The sequence below is a fragment of the Bacillus rossius genome, chromosome 10 (genome assembly GCF_032445375.1).
Source record: "Bacillus rossius redtenbacheri isolate Brsri chromosome 10, Brsri_v3, whole genome shotgun sequence".
Taxonomy (NCBI): domain Eukaryota; kingdom Metazoa; phylum Arthropoda; class Insecta; order Phasmatodea; family Bacillidae; genus Bacillus; species Bacillus rossius.
The window spans coordinates 22,817,254-22,834,030 of NC_086337.1; the positions used below are offsets into that span (position 1 = coordinate 22,817,254).

Consider the following 16,777-nt stretch of genomic DNA (forward strand, 5'->3'; position numbering starts at 1 on the left):
AGAATTCTAGATAGCACACGACCGCGGATGACGCGAATCTTCAATTCCTCGGGTGGCAACCAAGGCTTTGGTTCGCCCCAGCCTGAGAAACGTCTTCCCGCTGCAAGATGACGATGGCGTCTCTCTTCTTCTTCCTTCTAACTATTTATTTTCAGTCCCTAGCAACCAAGGAGCTATGGAAAAAATCCGCAAACCAAATTAATTGCTTAGTGAAATAAAACTTGGATATAAGCGTGTAAGAGTGCTGAACTAAAGCAAATGAATAAAGTTTCCAAAGAATATTGCTTAGATGACCCTGAAGTTAAAAGGTGTGTTGTCTCTGGCAATTAGATGTGTGATATATGTTAAACTTTGGTTGTCCTCTTTACAATAAAATAATTAAATACATAAGATCGGCTTATGAAATATACAATTAATGTTACAATAATAATGAAAATAATAATAATATACTGTAAACAGTTGTACTGGTTACATTATTAACATACAATTTCAATTACTTAATTAATTAGCTCTCAGATATATTTAAAAGAATATGGGCTAGCCCTAAATTAAATTATAAAAAGGTTTCATTAAAAAAAATACATAAACCAATAAAAAGAATACAAATATGTTTAAACTATCCCAGTATATATATTCTTAAAGTCCAGAAATGATATTTATATGATGAACTGCGTCTGACGGAGTAATTTAGGAAAGTTCAAAAAAAGGTTGAAAGATACAGTAGCACCGGAGGTCAGGGCTTCGTTCCCCGGAGATCACGCGGGAACATGATGCCAGGGCACCTGTGTGCTGTTGAGGAAGGGTGGTGTAATTGCCAATTCGGCGTCCGGCTCTCGGACCCTGTCTGGAACAGTCCGAATCAAAACTGATCAGAACTAGAACACAGACAGTATAAACTGGGCAGAGAATGCCCGCGAAAGTTAAGGGGAGGTTGGGGAATGTCGCGGATCGTAACTCACCAGACAGGGAAGTTGGCTTCTATTTTCCGATGCGTTGCCAGCCAGGAACTGGAATACGCGAATACGCGGCTGGCGCAAATGTTTCTACCATTTCAAAAAAAAAAAAAATTAAAAGAAAATAACTATTACACTTGGTACTATGCAGATGGACTAAACTACTTGAAGAAGATTACAGGGATACCATCCCTTATTTAAGCGACTACATCGTCGGTTGCGGCCGGATGGAAGTCTTGCAGTGTCTCGTCGACTCGCCGATAATCGCAAACGGTCCGTCTGCAGTCGCAACACGAAGTGTCTCGCGAAGAACCGCGTCTCGTAATTAAAAGTAAATGTTGAACCAAAAGTGGGTTGGGGGGGGGGGGGGGGACTGGGAGCCCGGACCGAAAGGTTCCGAAGTTCCCCAAGTGAGGATCATAAAAAACTCTGACTTCGATGTCTCGAAGTTGGTAGCACTGGCCGACTTTAGCGCTACCTGTTGAGGGTGTCTGAAATAAAAAAGAATCGACTCGCCCAAGACGTCTGCTATACACAGGGGCTAAAGGGGCAGTCTGGTGCAGCACTCTGGCGGCCAAGATAATAAGTTACTGTTTCTGCCGCTAGATATCGTGGGATCCAACTTTGCACACACATTTTTTATGCAATTCGTCCTTGACGCCGGCCAACGCTTGGCGGGGTTAACGGCAGGGCAATGCTCCGGAGCTGAATTCTTAGAACTGAAGGGTGGGTGTGGAGTAAGTGGGGGGCATAAAACGCAATGACGCTGGGAACGAGCGTCCATGACGTGCCTTTCGAGGAGAGAACCTAAGACGTATTTGTGACGGTAAAGGCTATGGTCAGCTCGTCTCTGAGAAATGGTAACAACTCGTCCAGAGCTATTGTATGCAGTTTTAGTCATGAAGTGAAGTAAAGTTACAGGCCTGGGACATGCCTGCAAGCGAGAGAAATGTCAAACGGACGGCCAGCAAAGTCTTAGATCTGCAAAAGATCCGATAGGTCTCTGGGAAAGGCGCTCCAGTCTACTGGCACAAAGTTTAACTAAGGAGAGTACACCAGCCTAACAAAGTGTAAATCATCCTATAGTAACCAAATTATAAAGCAAAATAAAATTTCCAAAAATAATTTAAAATTATATAAAATAAGAAAAAAAAAAAACGTGTCGAAATACCAAATTTCCAGCACGATGTTGGAAAGGTACTTTGCTCCCTTAAAGGGGACTACAGTGAATTTGCTCAAGCCAGTTTAAGGGAAATCTGGTTCCCAACATCAAATGTTGATGCAGAACGTTCATTTTCCAGGTACTCACTGGTAGTTAGTGACAGAAGACAACATCTCACTCCAGAAAATGTGAAAAATTTAACTATGTTAGCATTTCAATAAAACCATCTTAATTGTAACTTTGGAAGTGCTTAATTGTGTAATTTTGTAGTGTATGTGATTGTAATTAAGTCGTGAAATTTTTAGTAGTTATCTAAAAGTTTGAATTTATGAATTTGCAAATGAACTTAATTATCTATGAATTTGCAAATGAACTTAATTTTAATTAGATCATGAGGTTTTAGTGTTTATTAATATTTGTTTTAATAAATTTGCATGTCGTACAGAAAAGCAAGAAAATTTTGCCGTGGGTTTTTTGAGCAAAAAAATAAAACCATATAACACCGACATCTTTATTTCTTTGCACCTAAATTTGTCTTAAAATAACACCACAAAATCTTGTCTCTAGGTATAGTGTTTGAGAGCTCACTTGCAAATAGTTGTTTTTTCCTTTTACCAGGCAGAACCATGCACCATTGTATTTGAAAGGCGATTCAGACGATGAAGGATTGGGAGAACCAGAAAAAATCGGCAGTCAGTCGTGCGTAACACGCTTCATCAAGATGTTGCTGTCGTTGGTGAGTTACATTACTGAACCTGAGCTGCCATGATTAGTCAAGTTTCAAATTTGCTTATCAGCTAATCATAGCTCTAAATTAATCAGTCATCTAGCACAAAGACCATGTGCAAATCACTGCCCTCCGTTATGAATTTTGTCGAGGATCCTACTAGCCAGGAAGACTTGTGGAAAGGGAAATAGTGCATGTTTATAGTTCAAGGGCAAAATTAATTGAACTTGCCCAGCAGGATTAAGAATTGTTGGGTTATTTAATTTTCCCATCATTATTTTTGTACTATTGCAATTCTCACAGATTTTAATGCATACAAACCTTATTTCTATGGACCCATTTTCTGAATATTATTTCATAAATATTTAGAATAAGTAAGAAAAAAAAAGAAAAAAAATTGCAGTTTGTACTGAACCTTAAACTAAGAAATTCTTAAGATGGTTTTGCTGTATTTACAAATTAATACTCTTTTCAATCTAGGAAGATGTACATTGTAATATAGTCACTTTTTTTAAGTTATTGTAAAATAAGACTGGATGGCATTCAATTTACAACTTGTTTATTTTTATGATTTTATAGTATATTGGCTGGCCCTGTGAATTCATGGGAGTAGAAAGAATAATTTACACAGGTTATTAAAAAAAAAGACTAATAGTTTGTTAACATATTTACTTTAGTTAAATTACATAAAAGCTTCCATGTGAACTAGATTTTTTATTTTAATTTTATGATCAGCAGCAAACATTAACAATTTCGTGGAAACGTTATAACAGTTCAGACCTCCCAGCAAGTTCTAATTGGTCTGACAGTTATGTACAAAAACTCTGAAGTAAGTTTTTTTCTGGGTGCCACAAATATGGTTTAATTCCGTTAGCTGTGATTATTAACAATCTTTTGATTTAAAATATAAATATTTTTACTGCTTTAAATTTCAAATCACAAAACACGATGGCAGCCAGATTATCCACAAAAAAAATTTGCTGCTTCTAAGACAATTGATATTCAACTGGTATCAAAATGTCAGAATTAAAAAAGGTTATTTAACAAAACTACATTTTCAATGTTGCACAATAATTCACGGTACAAGCCAAGGACTCTGTCCTTGGAACACTGTAAAAAAAATGAAAATAATATCAGTGTCTCATTGCAGGTTTACACAGATGACTGTGGTGAAACAAATTCTAATTACAGTGTTCAATAAGGTCCTAGCAGATATAGCCCGAAACACATCCGTGGGATCAATTTACTGTTATATACTTCTTCTCTAGCCATTGCCCGACCACGAACGTTCAGAGCTACTACCACAACGACAACTACCAATCAACCTGACAACTGCCGTCCCCCCACAGCCAATCACAAACAAGCTTTAAACATACTTTGAAAATTGGCCAATCATGGTACACTTTATGACACATGAAAAGCTTTTATCTGCTTATTATCAGGGACTTTCCCTTCTCTGTTCTTTTCTAATTCTCTGTCATGTCACTTCAGGATAACGATAATTGTTCTTGAGTTCCCACGCCTGGCGGGGAACACCCATTTCTGTCTCTTTCTCACACATCAAGACATCACCTGCCTCTCTGTGTGCATCAACTTTAACACCATAAGAATGATGATACACAAACTGTCAATTAAAATACAAAGAAATATACTACAAAATTATATTCAGCTACTTTTTAACCTAACCTACATGCTGAAATGGGTAAAAATGAGCATTAAGGGGCTGTTATCAAAATATGTAAACAAATCATTTTTAATGTAGCCAGATATCAATAAAATTTGTATACAGTGACCTTAAACACATTCACATGCCAAATTTAACTATTGAAACCTCAAAATCAGGAAATCAAATGTATTAACTCCAATAAAATAAGCTAACCGGACAAAAAGTTATTCACAGTATTGCGCACCAATAGATGGATCGTTAAGCCTGTACATATGGCGCAGCGCACTGCCTCTACATGAGCCTAAGGCAGTAGAGATGTTTCAACATTAAACTTACATTTCAATTATTTATATTAAATTTGATTTATTTGATGTTAGATTTTAAATATCTAATTTGCTAACAGGAAAAATATTTAATATGTAAAAATTTGAAAATCACAAGACGCATAATTTGAATTAATGAGCTTGTATTGTGTATTGTGAGCTTGTATTCTTGTGTTTGAAGTGATGGGTCGTCCCGGTTCTCAGCAAATTAACCGGCACCGAGAACCATAAATATAAGGTCCGTACCGGTACTATCACAGAAAGCATAACAGCTAATCCTTTTCCCTGTAAAACACTGTGGTATATTGCCGGCAACCAACACGCACACGTCTGTTAAATTCACTTTAAGTCTCCAGGCAACACCAACAAAGAGCATTCTCCCCTCCCCTCCCAATTTGAGCAGCCCAGGGATGATCAATTCAAATAAAAGTAGACCTATATAAAAATAACACAGGCTCAATATACTTTTAAAACTTATGAAAAAATAAACTGCCACGATTTAAAGTTGTCTTTCAGCACTCAAAACAAAAACTCCCTTTGTTCTGTCCACATGCCTTCACTCTAAATTATTTCAAGTCCACGGTTCTTTACACCACCATCTCTTTCATACCTCCAGGCTGGCTGGTCAATTTTTTCCATCACTCCCACCCCCTTCTCCTGTAGCATGTTTTTCCTTTCATAGGCCCTTCTGACACGTCTGGTCACGCCAATCCCAGCACTTTCACCCCTAGTCAGTTACATTTTTCCCAGCCACAGATTTTAGAGCCAAATGCTCCAATGACATTAATAATTCCACTATTTTGAGGGATTGGATTTTGCAAGATAAAGGTCCTTTATTAATTTCTCCAATTTTACCCAAGTTTTGATGTCTGTCACCCAAAAATTTTACAAAACTTGCTACTCAAGAAATTTTTGGGTCTTTTCTCGTTCTTATGATGCAGCCAACATATCATGTATTAAGAGTGCGCGATACATGTGGTTCCGAGCAGCAAAATCGATGTTTGCGGTGGAGCAGATTCTGTAAATACCATGACATAAATTGGATTTTGGTAAAATATTATTTACAGAGTAAGGATGGATCTTAAAATGTTATTAATCGAAATTTCGGTATGCGTCTTATTTTATTAACTAATTATTTCTAAAAACGGCGAAGTTTAGTAGACGAATGCTAGTATAATTTGATTGGAAATGGGAAACAAAATAATAATATTATACAACACATATGTGTGCATGAGTTAGAAACAGCAGGATCCATTTAGAAGCAATACCAGCTGCAAAATCTGTTCCGCCGTAACCTTTGTAATCGGTATACGAAGAACGAATTTTACACATCGTAGTTCACGCGTCCACACACAGATGTCGGGCACTCCGCACGCAGAGGTTCATTGCAGTAACACATAACAGATGTCGCACATGTCGGAGATCGTCACTACTTGTTTTGTTGTATCGCGCTACCACGAAGCCACATTTTTAAATTGAAATAGGTGGGAAACGCTGCAATTGGTGGCAATAAGACGCGTTTTAAAAAGAATAGTGACAAAGGAAACCTGCTTCTTTCTGCAAGGCGGAAAAATAAAAGTTAGGTAACTTATTTTTAAATTGATGATATTAGTTTGTTTTTGATTCCAAAATCTTTAAACTCCGGGCTGGTTGAATAACTTTCATTCTAGCAAGCTGGCAAGCGGGTGTTTCTTATCTCTGTGGGTGGGTGGGGGCGTGCGTGAGCGAAGAGGACGATGAAGAGGGTTCGGGGGAGGTAGTAGGACTACAGCTGCAGTGTTGTGATACTTCTGTGTTGACGTGTTAGTGATTCGCACTTCCTGGAGAGTGTATAGTTACTGCCACGCACAGTTTACATTTCACATACACAAGAATAACACTTCAAGCATCTCGTTTAAAAACACAGAGATAGAAAATACAGATAAAAGTAGACTGTTTAACCATATATTAAAGTATAAATATTAACATAATACATATTTGCACACTAAATTATTGTCTACAAACTGAAAGCATCACACATTGGAAGTAAATGTTACTCGCTATCACGTGTGTCAGCGTGTATAGTGGGAGTCGGTGTACATACTCTCGGGCCGGCCGGAATTTTCCGTTTACTTGACATAGTGAATCAATAAAACTACTTATAGGATAAATATCTTTATAGTAATTCACGTCCTACGCGAAAACCAGCGGTGTATTTACGCAATGCGCGGGAAAGACAGGCTATAATTAGCTCTCTGACAGACGTGCGCGCGCGCCTACATGTACAGTCAGGCAAAAGCCAAAACGCCTCGTTCCAGTGCGGAAATGTTTTGGAGGTGTTTTGTAATGTTTTAATTTTTTTGGAAAATTAGTTCCGGATATCGGGAGTTCTGCTTGTGGGACTTATTGTTGAGGGGTGCTCTAACTGTACTACTCTTGAAATGTCACACGTGAATGGAAACTTATCAAATAAGCGTAGCATAGCAATTATATATCGCGTCTAAAAAAAACATGATTTCAGAGGATTTAAAAACGGCTATCCAGGACTCTTTTTGGTCATTACATATTTTCTCTTACTACATCTGGACACACATTAATGTTAATTGTTGCTGACATCACATAACACAGTATAAACAAATACTGAACGTCCAAAATATATACGGCACAACTGCATTGCCAATTCACTATCTAGCACTAGCGGCCGGCCGAGGTCGACGTGCGACCTGAAAGATAAGTTGTAACACTGTAAGCAACTACCGCGTCTACCATAAAAGGCAAATGAATGGGTGTTATGGGTTTGACGGAGGGGAAAAAGGAAAGGGAGGAGGGTATCGTGTTGTGATGTTGTACGGGCCAGCAGATGTTTTCCTCAACTGTAGTTCCGGATAACTGGATGCCGGATACACGGGGGAGGAGTACAGTTTAATAGAATATTATAATTACATCGTAAAATGTTATTGGTCCCGAAATGTTTGTATCAGTACGCGGTGTAACATAGTTACACTTATTTGTAAGTGAGGAGAATTTCAAACTTTTGGGCACGGTAAACGAATCTTACGAGCTGCTATAGCTTCAATTATTTAATGTTTACTTCTTTTGGTGGTGAAGCTTTTATGTGCTCTTGTTCTGTTTTGTGCGAGTACATTACAATAATCGTAATTTTCACCGCGACTGGAGAACATTGTAAAAAATCTGACGTGTCTAAAAATTTCATAAATACGCATGAGCAGATGAATAGAAAACAAATTGCAATGGCTACTAAGGTACTATTCCATCTTTAACAATTAATCGTTAATTTGTGGTATCATATGTGGTTTTCTACTAAGACTATGCTTTATTTCAAAATAAATTTTGACGTACTTTATATAGTAAATTTAAAAAAAAAACTTATTGGTGGAAAATAACTTGAAAGTTTATGTATTTTATCGCTCAAAGACTTGTTGGAACCTACAGCTTCGAAGCAATTTGATACCCCGAAAATCTTAATGAAATTTAAGAACCGTTACTAATACTTAGCTAACCAACATGGAGGATTTTGGGCTGTTTTGGCGAAAAACTGAGACTGCCTAAAATGACTCATGAAAACTGAGTCAATAAAGGTGCTTCACCTACACCATTACAGACATCCTGCACTACGCCAAGAGACCCTGACCCTTTGACCCCATAACACGTAATATTTTTGAAATATATTTCCCCCAAATTTAATGTTACTGAAAATATTTCATTTACGTGACTTTTTATTAATACATACACGACTATGTGACCTTGAACTTTACTACATACCCAAATGAGCCAAAAACCTCCCCCCCCCCCCCCTTATATACGCCCATGGACATATCCTACTGTAAATTCATTTCATATAATTTTCTTAAAATATAGATACTCCATAATCTTTTATATTTTCTGCACTCATTACTTATTATTCGATTCTTGCAAGGGCCGAACACGGAATGTCAACTTTCTAAAGTATTCTATATACATTTTTAAAGTTAATAATGTATTATATATATTATATGTGTAAACTTTCTACTGTATTCCATATATATATATGTGTGTGTGTAAACTTTCTAATGTATTCTATATACAACGTGTATCTAAAACATACTGACAAATTCTGGCAGAATATTCCTGGCGAAAATACAAGACGTAAACCTGTGTACCATACTTTTCTCGTCAATGGATTCGGAGTTTTGAACCCCCAAAATTCAAATTTTCTTATTCTTGAATAACTTGCACTGCGTCTGATGATTTTGTAAAACGCAAATTTTTCACCACTAGATACGTAGGTTGTAATGAACATCCTTCAATGAATATAACTGCATTTCTGTTTTAGCACATTTTACCACCTGAAAAGCTAATAATAAATATTAAAAAAAACGGGGCAGGCATTACAAAGCACGTTTGCAAGGTGTAAAGTTTCCTTTCTAAAAAAATCATATGCCACAGTTTACTTACTGATGATGTTAATTTCAAGATATGGAAAATTCCATTTTCGGAGGTTCGTAACTCGATTTATGAGTAAAGTGGTTGTTAGGCTTTCGTCTTGTATTCTTTCCAGAAACAGCCTGCCGAAGTTTGTACATGTTTTAGATACACGTTGTGTATATATGTAAACTTTATATGTATTATATATATATATATATATATATATATATATATATATATATATATATTGTGCTCAATAACCAAGAGTAAACTTACTTTGGCTACGTTAGTGAACATATGACTAGCCTATGGAAAGAAAACGCTACGTAACATGAACGAAAAAAATATTAAGTAAAACATAATTTTTCACTCAAATTAATTACAACTTTCAATAATAATTTTCGATGGGCTCTTTCGTGGGCATCTTTATTGGAAGGCCGCGGTGTGCTAGGGTTAATGGCTGTCGCTCATTAGCTGTTATAGTCTCTGTATAATATTTAGATATACGGTAGCTTCAATTACACAACAGCCACTGAGCGACAGACAGCAAGCCCTCCCACACCTTAGGCCGCGGCCTTCCACCATAGACGGTCATGGCTCTTAACGACACATATAATTTATTCTAATATTTGCCGCAATATAGATACACTACTTAAAATATAACAAGACTCTTTGAAAAATAATTGAAACCCAGGCCACCGTGAATGCGAGTTTAGTAATTGTACCTTCAGAGGTAGTATATAGGTGGGTAGTTACCACGACCATGTTCTACGTTATATGTAGGGACCGGAAAAATTCGCGGATTCAATGACCTCCAGGATGAACTCCATAGTTTTACGTACACTCGGTCAAATGTCACTCACTCATTGGCTGCTGTCTTGTGAGACGTCCCAACGTAGAAGCCTGTGATTCGATAAAGCTTTGGTCGGGCGTTTCTCATTGGCCCAGATTCATCCACGTGAGTTGTGAGCCAATAGCAGAGGCAGCACTGAGGTATAACTATTTGTATTTTAGCCTATCGCGAAATGAATTCGCGAATTTTTCCTGTCTCTAGTTATATGAGAAGAGACATACGTTTCCTTTCTGTAGCGAGAAGTTGGCTCAATTTCAACATACCTAACACAATGATAATATAGTGAACTATTATTCAATTTCGAAAAACCGATATGGTAATATTTTGTATTCAGAAATAACTTCCATTGAGATAAAGTCCATGTTGTCCGAACTTTGACGTTCACTTTTTTAAAAGTTTCTGGCAGTCCAATAGTTTTCTGGTAAAATAAGATCTTTGCAATCCTTTTCACAGAGACCTTTCTCACAAGCTAAACATCAAAATTTGTACAATGAAATAGACTATAGTAGTTCTGTTTAATTTAAGATTACCAGTTGTGATTGCAATAATAATAATAATTTATGTGTAATATACTGTAATGCCAGTAACATTGACTTTTAAGTTCACTTAATTGGTTACGGAGCAAATATTATGTTGATCGATAAAAACAGGTATACTTAATTATACACAACATACATTTATAAAAGTTAACTCAAAGTTAAAATTAAAGTATGGACATTTGGATTTACAGAAAATATATGAACTATTATCTAGGTCCATTGCGGGAAAAAAAAAGACTAATTCATGTTTGACTTTTCTTAAAATCAAAAACGTAGACTACACGGACTTCACTTTTTTTTTTAAACTTTGAAACGAATATTGGAGAAACAATTAACAAATTTTCATTTAGAAAATAGTAAACTTGAAACATACCACGATGTACGTTTACTAAAGCAAGTATCCCAGACCCCTCCCATATAGTCGTGATATTTTCCAACCTGCCGGGGAGGAGCATACGGCTATCAATCAGCATAAATAGAGTATATCTTGGTGTAAGGGTAACTTTGCATTAAGGGATGACCACTAGTCTACTCATATACAAGAAAGATTTCAAGAATCTTTTTAATAGATCCCAACTCATCAAAATTAAGATATACATGAGTATTCCATGAATACAAAAGTTTACAACACGTTAAGCTAAACAGTACAATATAGAGTAGAGCGTGACCGTAGTCGTCAAACCGTGTCTCTTACAATATGTGTTCGCTACACGGGCGAGAAGTCTTATATGTCAAACAGTACTACCTTAAGGTTAACATTGAATACTTAATTCTACTCCTAAGTTCGTACACGCGCGTGTGGGGCGTATAATTTAGTTCGGTTATACAACAGTGGTTACAGACTTTAAAATTACATACGTAAATATTACTAGTGTCACAGAAACGTGTCTTTAATTACTTCTAACAACGTATATATTGGAACAGCGTTTCTGCAGGGGTTGGGCGCATCGCGCACATTTTCATAGTGAGCCTAAGCGGACAATATAAGGAAGCGAGGTACGTTCTACGTTAAGTATACGAGAGACGCAACAGAAGGAAACCCGATAGTGCAAAATGTACATATCCTCCTAAGACGGGAGCGGGCCGGATTCCCGGCCATGGGCGGCGCCGAGGACAAGAACTAGTATAGATGAAAAAAGAAAAAATTTAGAATTTTGAACGTGGCGGCCAAACGTAAGCGAAGGGGAATTCAAGCCACTACACACCAACACTCACCCACCCATGACCGGTAACCGGACGCACCACCCGCGACAAACTATTCGCACTAGAACTATGTACTATCTAAGAACGAGGCGAGCGCGCCCAGCCCCTTTATACTCTAAGGAAATTAGTCCGGCGTAAGAACACACACATGCATAGTTACAAGCGACAAGCAAAATCCTTCCGCGCACCACAATCGCCTAGAGAGGGGACACGTTGACGTCAACACTGGAGGGAGAAAAGGAGGGGTAATACTCCGCTCAAGGGACGGCGCACTCACAGGTGAAAGAAAACAAAAAAAACATCACGTAATTAATAAGATGTGACGGAAGCAGTGCGCCTCAGCACACTGCAAACTAGCAAACTGATTAGGATAATATTTCCTGGAGTAATTCAGCTTCAGTTGCCTGAGCCAGTACCTAGTAATTCGGGTGCCGGAACGCCGGCCAGACAGAGCAGAAAACTGTTCCAGCCTATCAGGACGCGCCATTGGTATTAACGGAACCTCGCGCGATAAGAGCAGAAAAAGTTGAGGTCAAGCCGATATTTTGTAATGCGGAAAGTGCCGAGATCGCCGATTTTTCAGAATTGAATATGCTGTTATCTTTTCAAACTATTAACAAATTATGTTGTGTTTTATTCTCTACAAATCAACGGTATATTTGTTACAAAACACGAGTCAGAAACGTCAAGTGTATTAAAAAAGGTATAAATAAGAAGTTTCGTTCTGCAGTTGTCAGACAGATGACAATACTAAACTATTAGGTATGTAGTATAGACTTGTATCTAAAGTTCTCTTTTTTTCGCTTGCAGTAAAATGTAAAATAAACATGAGTGATAATTTTACTTTGTAATATTTTATGTACTAGAACTGTTGAACGGTTTTTATTTAAACGAAGTGGTGTTGTATCACACAGTAACATCCACGAAGCGTAAAGGTTATAAAATGGACGCCGAAACAGTTAACCATAAAATCGGCGTTCCTTTAAACGAAAAAAAAAAAAAAAGATCTATCCGCTCTGTCTGGTTTGTATGAAACGGGAGTGATAGTCCAGTGTCGTCTTGTGCTTCTCAGCACATGACAAAGCCGTTGCCTCGGCTACTTCAGCTGACTCATCCCACCCTATCAGCCGTCCCCCCCCCCCCCTCTCCCGGTGGCATTCCGTTTTCCTACTAGTTCGTGGGATTTCCACATGATGCCGCGCCGTACGCTCTTCTGGCAGAATGCAACGCTATCCTACGAGGAAAACATGAACCACTTCAACTGACCGCGCGCGTGAAAATATTATCTCCCTCGCACTCTTAATATACTCTTTTAACAAACCTCTGTTAACTTGGGTGTTCCATCCCATATCCATTACAATACATTCATTACTTGCAATTGTGTTGGTATGTAGCTACCCCAGTATTAGTTTTTTATTATTTGTTTTTTATAATTTACTTTATCTCTTGTAAACAAATATTTACATTTTTCTCAGGCAATTTTTTATTGCTGTGCCTAAAAAAACCGACCCAGCAAAAAAAAATCTGTTATTTTGCATTACTAGATATTACTGCACCACAGGATGTCTATACAGTGCTGCTCCAGCATCTAGTGATGGGAGAAACAACTGTGACTTGTTTGTGGTCTAACTATGGTAAAGTGGGACACTGGAAGTCATGTTAAACAAATACACCATTTATTAGGCTATACTGTATATTAAGTGCAATTTGTAATTGTGTGGAGGTAAACCTAAAACTTAGAACCGAGAACCGGACACCGAGTTTTAAGAACCAGAACTGAATCGGGAACTGGGAGAAACGTAGAACTGGCACATCACTAGTTTGAAGTATTGATATCTTTCATCAGATGTATTGAGCCTGTTTTGTGTTTTCCAGATGGAGCATGGTGCGAAAGCACATTTGAAGCACCTGAGTGAATATTTTGCGTTTCTGAATGAGTTCAGCAAGATGGGCGAAGAGGAGAGCCAGTTCCTGATCTCGGTGCAGGCCATTTCTTCGATGGTTAACTTCTATCTGGGACAGAAGGCCCAGGACTATGTGAGTGCTGTGGCATAATGCTGGTTGTGGTTTTTATAGCTCAGGGAATATTGTTACGAGTACAAGAAATGTTTGTGTGGAAAATTTTTGTCTCCATCAACGCCAGATGACTCTGGCATAAAGAATAATATACTGTATGTGTTTTTTTTATAATTTCAAATAAGAATAAAACTTTGATCAAAAATGGCCATCGTCCGGACCAGACCTGAGACCTATAACAGAAATCTCTTAATACATATGTACAATAACTTGATTTCAATGCGGGCTTGGGGCGAAAATGAAAACAAAATCCTTTAAATTAAATAGTACTTACATACTGTATTTCAATAATTTTATAAATTTAGAAAACTATTAATATAAACTTCAGTACATGTAAAAGTAGTAATCTACAGAAATATATTTTATGTGATTCATGATGAAACTATTACCTGATAGCACAATTTTGTCGATTATAGCCAAACGTTCGATGACGCCAGTATCAGATCAACCACTGAAAAACACCCCTGATGGCCACCAGGAGCGCTTGAGTTAAGGGCGCCATGATGGTGCCATATTTGAATTTTGAAGTGTCCAACATTTTCTATTAATCTACTATTTACATCTAGGGCAACATACTATTTACTTATCCAACATCCCGCCCACCAAAATGCATATTTTACAGGGTGTCTACCGACCGGGAAAAACGGGAAAAACGGGAATTGTACAGGAATTATACTGCCCGGGAAAAATACGGGGATTGTGCGGGAATTTATCCCGATGTCTGGGAACTTTTGACTTTTCCCCGCCCGTCAACAACATTTATATATTAATATTAAAAAGCAAAGATTTTACTGCAACACAATCGTGAATCGTGTGATTATTGCTTCTCTACAATATACTGGTGCTTTATTGCAGTGCTGAATGCTGACGATGGGATCAACCAACACAAGTTGCCGCGTAATTGTGATAACCACTTGCGTAAGGCGCGTGGACTCGCCCAGTTTTTTTTTTGTTACTGTGGTCGTTCGTTAATGGTCGTTCCCGCTCATGCTTAAATTTTAATCCAGTTTATTTTTGCGTGTGGTTATTGTTAAAGTTCGTCCGGTTGGTAAGTAATAATAATAATAATAATAATGCATCTTTCTGTGTGTGCAGAAGTTATTTATAATAAATCTTTTTAATAAAAAATTGTTTTCGTTTCGTGAACATCGGAAGAAAGTAGACAACATACCTGCAAAATATATTGTATTTGCCGGTGTATAATGCAAGAATTTTATGCTGATTTCAGTGGTCACGAATCAAAAATCATATTATATGCCGTGTCGTATTATTTTTGTATACAAGCGACCATTATCACGTGTGTAAAAAATTAAGCGCGTATGACAAAGTTAATTGCCCCGCCTGTTAATTGCCCCGCCTGGCGACAGCTGCAAGCTAGTCTTGATCTGTGTGAGTATACATCCACCCCTCGAAGTAACGCTGCTCGATTAGCGCCAATTAATTAGGGCTCTTTTTGAAGTAGCGTTCTTTTTCGTCCACAAAATTTTTTAATTTACACACTCGCATAATGGCAACGGCACTCTTGTATCAAACACAATGCAACATAATAAATCTCGGCACTTTTATATTTTTAATAAAAAAACGAATTAAAAAAGACGTAAGTTTTCACTTTTCCGTAATAGTTATTCAATTTTTGATGCCTGTTTTCTTATGTCTAGTTAAAAGTTTTACAAGCAATAAAATTACGTTAATATATTCGTGGATCGTGTTTATACAGCCATGTTTATGCTACTACTTCCATCTGGCGAGAAAGGTCAGAAGCTTTCGAGGTCAGTTAATCTCATGCATGCCAGGTGCGCTAGTTGAAGTTGACAGCACATTACGTTTCCAGAAAAAAAAAACTTTTTTGACGTGACAACGTCTAATAAATCGATGAACGCCGGCTGCACGCACGAAAAAGTGTCCCGTTATGCACATTGTTCCGTTATGTTGTGTCCCGTTACACTCATTGTACGCTTGCGCCGCATCTATCTCTCTTCCACTCGACTGTTTATAAAGTGAAGTGAAAAGTTATTATTCCTTTATTATTAAAATAAAAATTATTCAATTTTATTCATATAAGTATGCAATCATTTCATCAATGTTTTGTTGTGACGTTGTCACGTTAAACTATCGTCCGTAAACCGACTTCACAGACAACCAATTTTTAAACAGGATAAATATGGAGTATGGTACAGTAAACATACATACTTCAAAGGCGGTAAAACCAATTATTTTGTTTAACATGCTCTCTTTTATGTTAAAAACATATTTGATTAGCGCTGTTTTAATTAGTGCTCCATTTTTCTTTGGATTAATTACCGTGTTACTTCGAGGGGCGGGTGTACTGTGTGTACTCTGTTGGACAGGAACTTGGTTGGCAAAATTTGCATTTGGCAAGTGGCATATCGCGCGCAATGTCATGCGAGTCACATGCATATTTCTAAAACAGCGCTGCTCCCACGATTGTTTTGGGTGCGTGTAGTTTATTTATTTATTTATTTATTTATTTTCATCCATTTGACCATACAGATATTTGTACAAATGGTATAGGACACGTCAACAAATATAAGTTAATACACAAACAGTATAAGTTAAATATACCAAAAATACAGACATGGGAAACAAAAATAATAACAACAAAACTAGTACAGGTATATATACAGCCTCTAAAGATAAAAGTCCAAAATTTGACAGTTGTCATGTGGCAAAGTTTGGCTGCAGTGCAAAGTAGCCTAGAATGAGCTAAATTTTATCAACATAAAGTTAGGCCTAACTTTTCTGTGACAAATTTTCTTGAAATCCAAGTTTTTGGTAAAAATATTTTTTGTGAACATTTTTTTGTACAATTTTTTTTAACATTGCTATTATTCTAATTAGTGATAGTGTAAG

At 37.2% G+C, this 16,777-nt stretch overlaps 1 protein-coding gene across 4 annotated transcripts in view; it reads left to right on the top strand.

Annotated features, from left to right (window-relative positions):
• Window positions 1-16,777, top strand: part of LOC134535844 (ubiquitin carboxyl-terminal hydrolase 34) — a 217,103-nt gene that overhangs the window by 148,930 nt on the left and 51,396 nt on the right. For all 4 annotated transcript variants that reach the window (XM_063375171.1, XM_063375172.1, XM_063375173.1 and 1 more), the window contains 2 exons: window positions 2,734-2,851; window positions 13,706-13,867. In XM_063375171.1, the coding sequence (XP_063231241.1) occupies window positions 2,734-2,851; window positions 13,706-13,867 (280 nt within the window). The remainder of the gene's footprint in view (window positions 1-2,733; window positions 2,852-13,705; window positions 13,868-16,777) is intronic.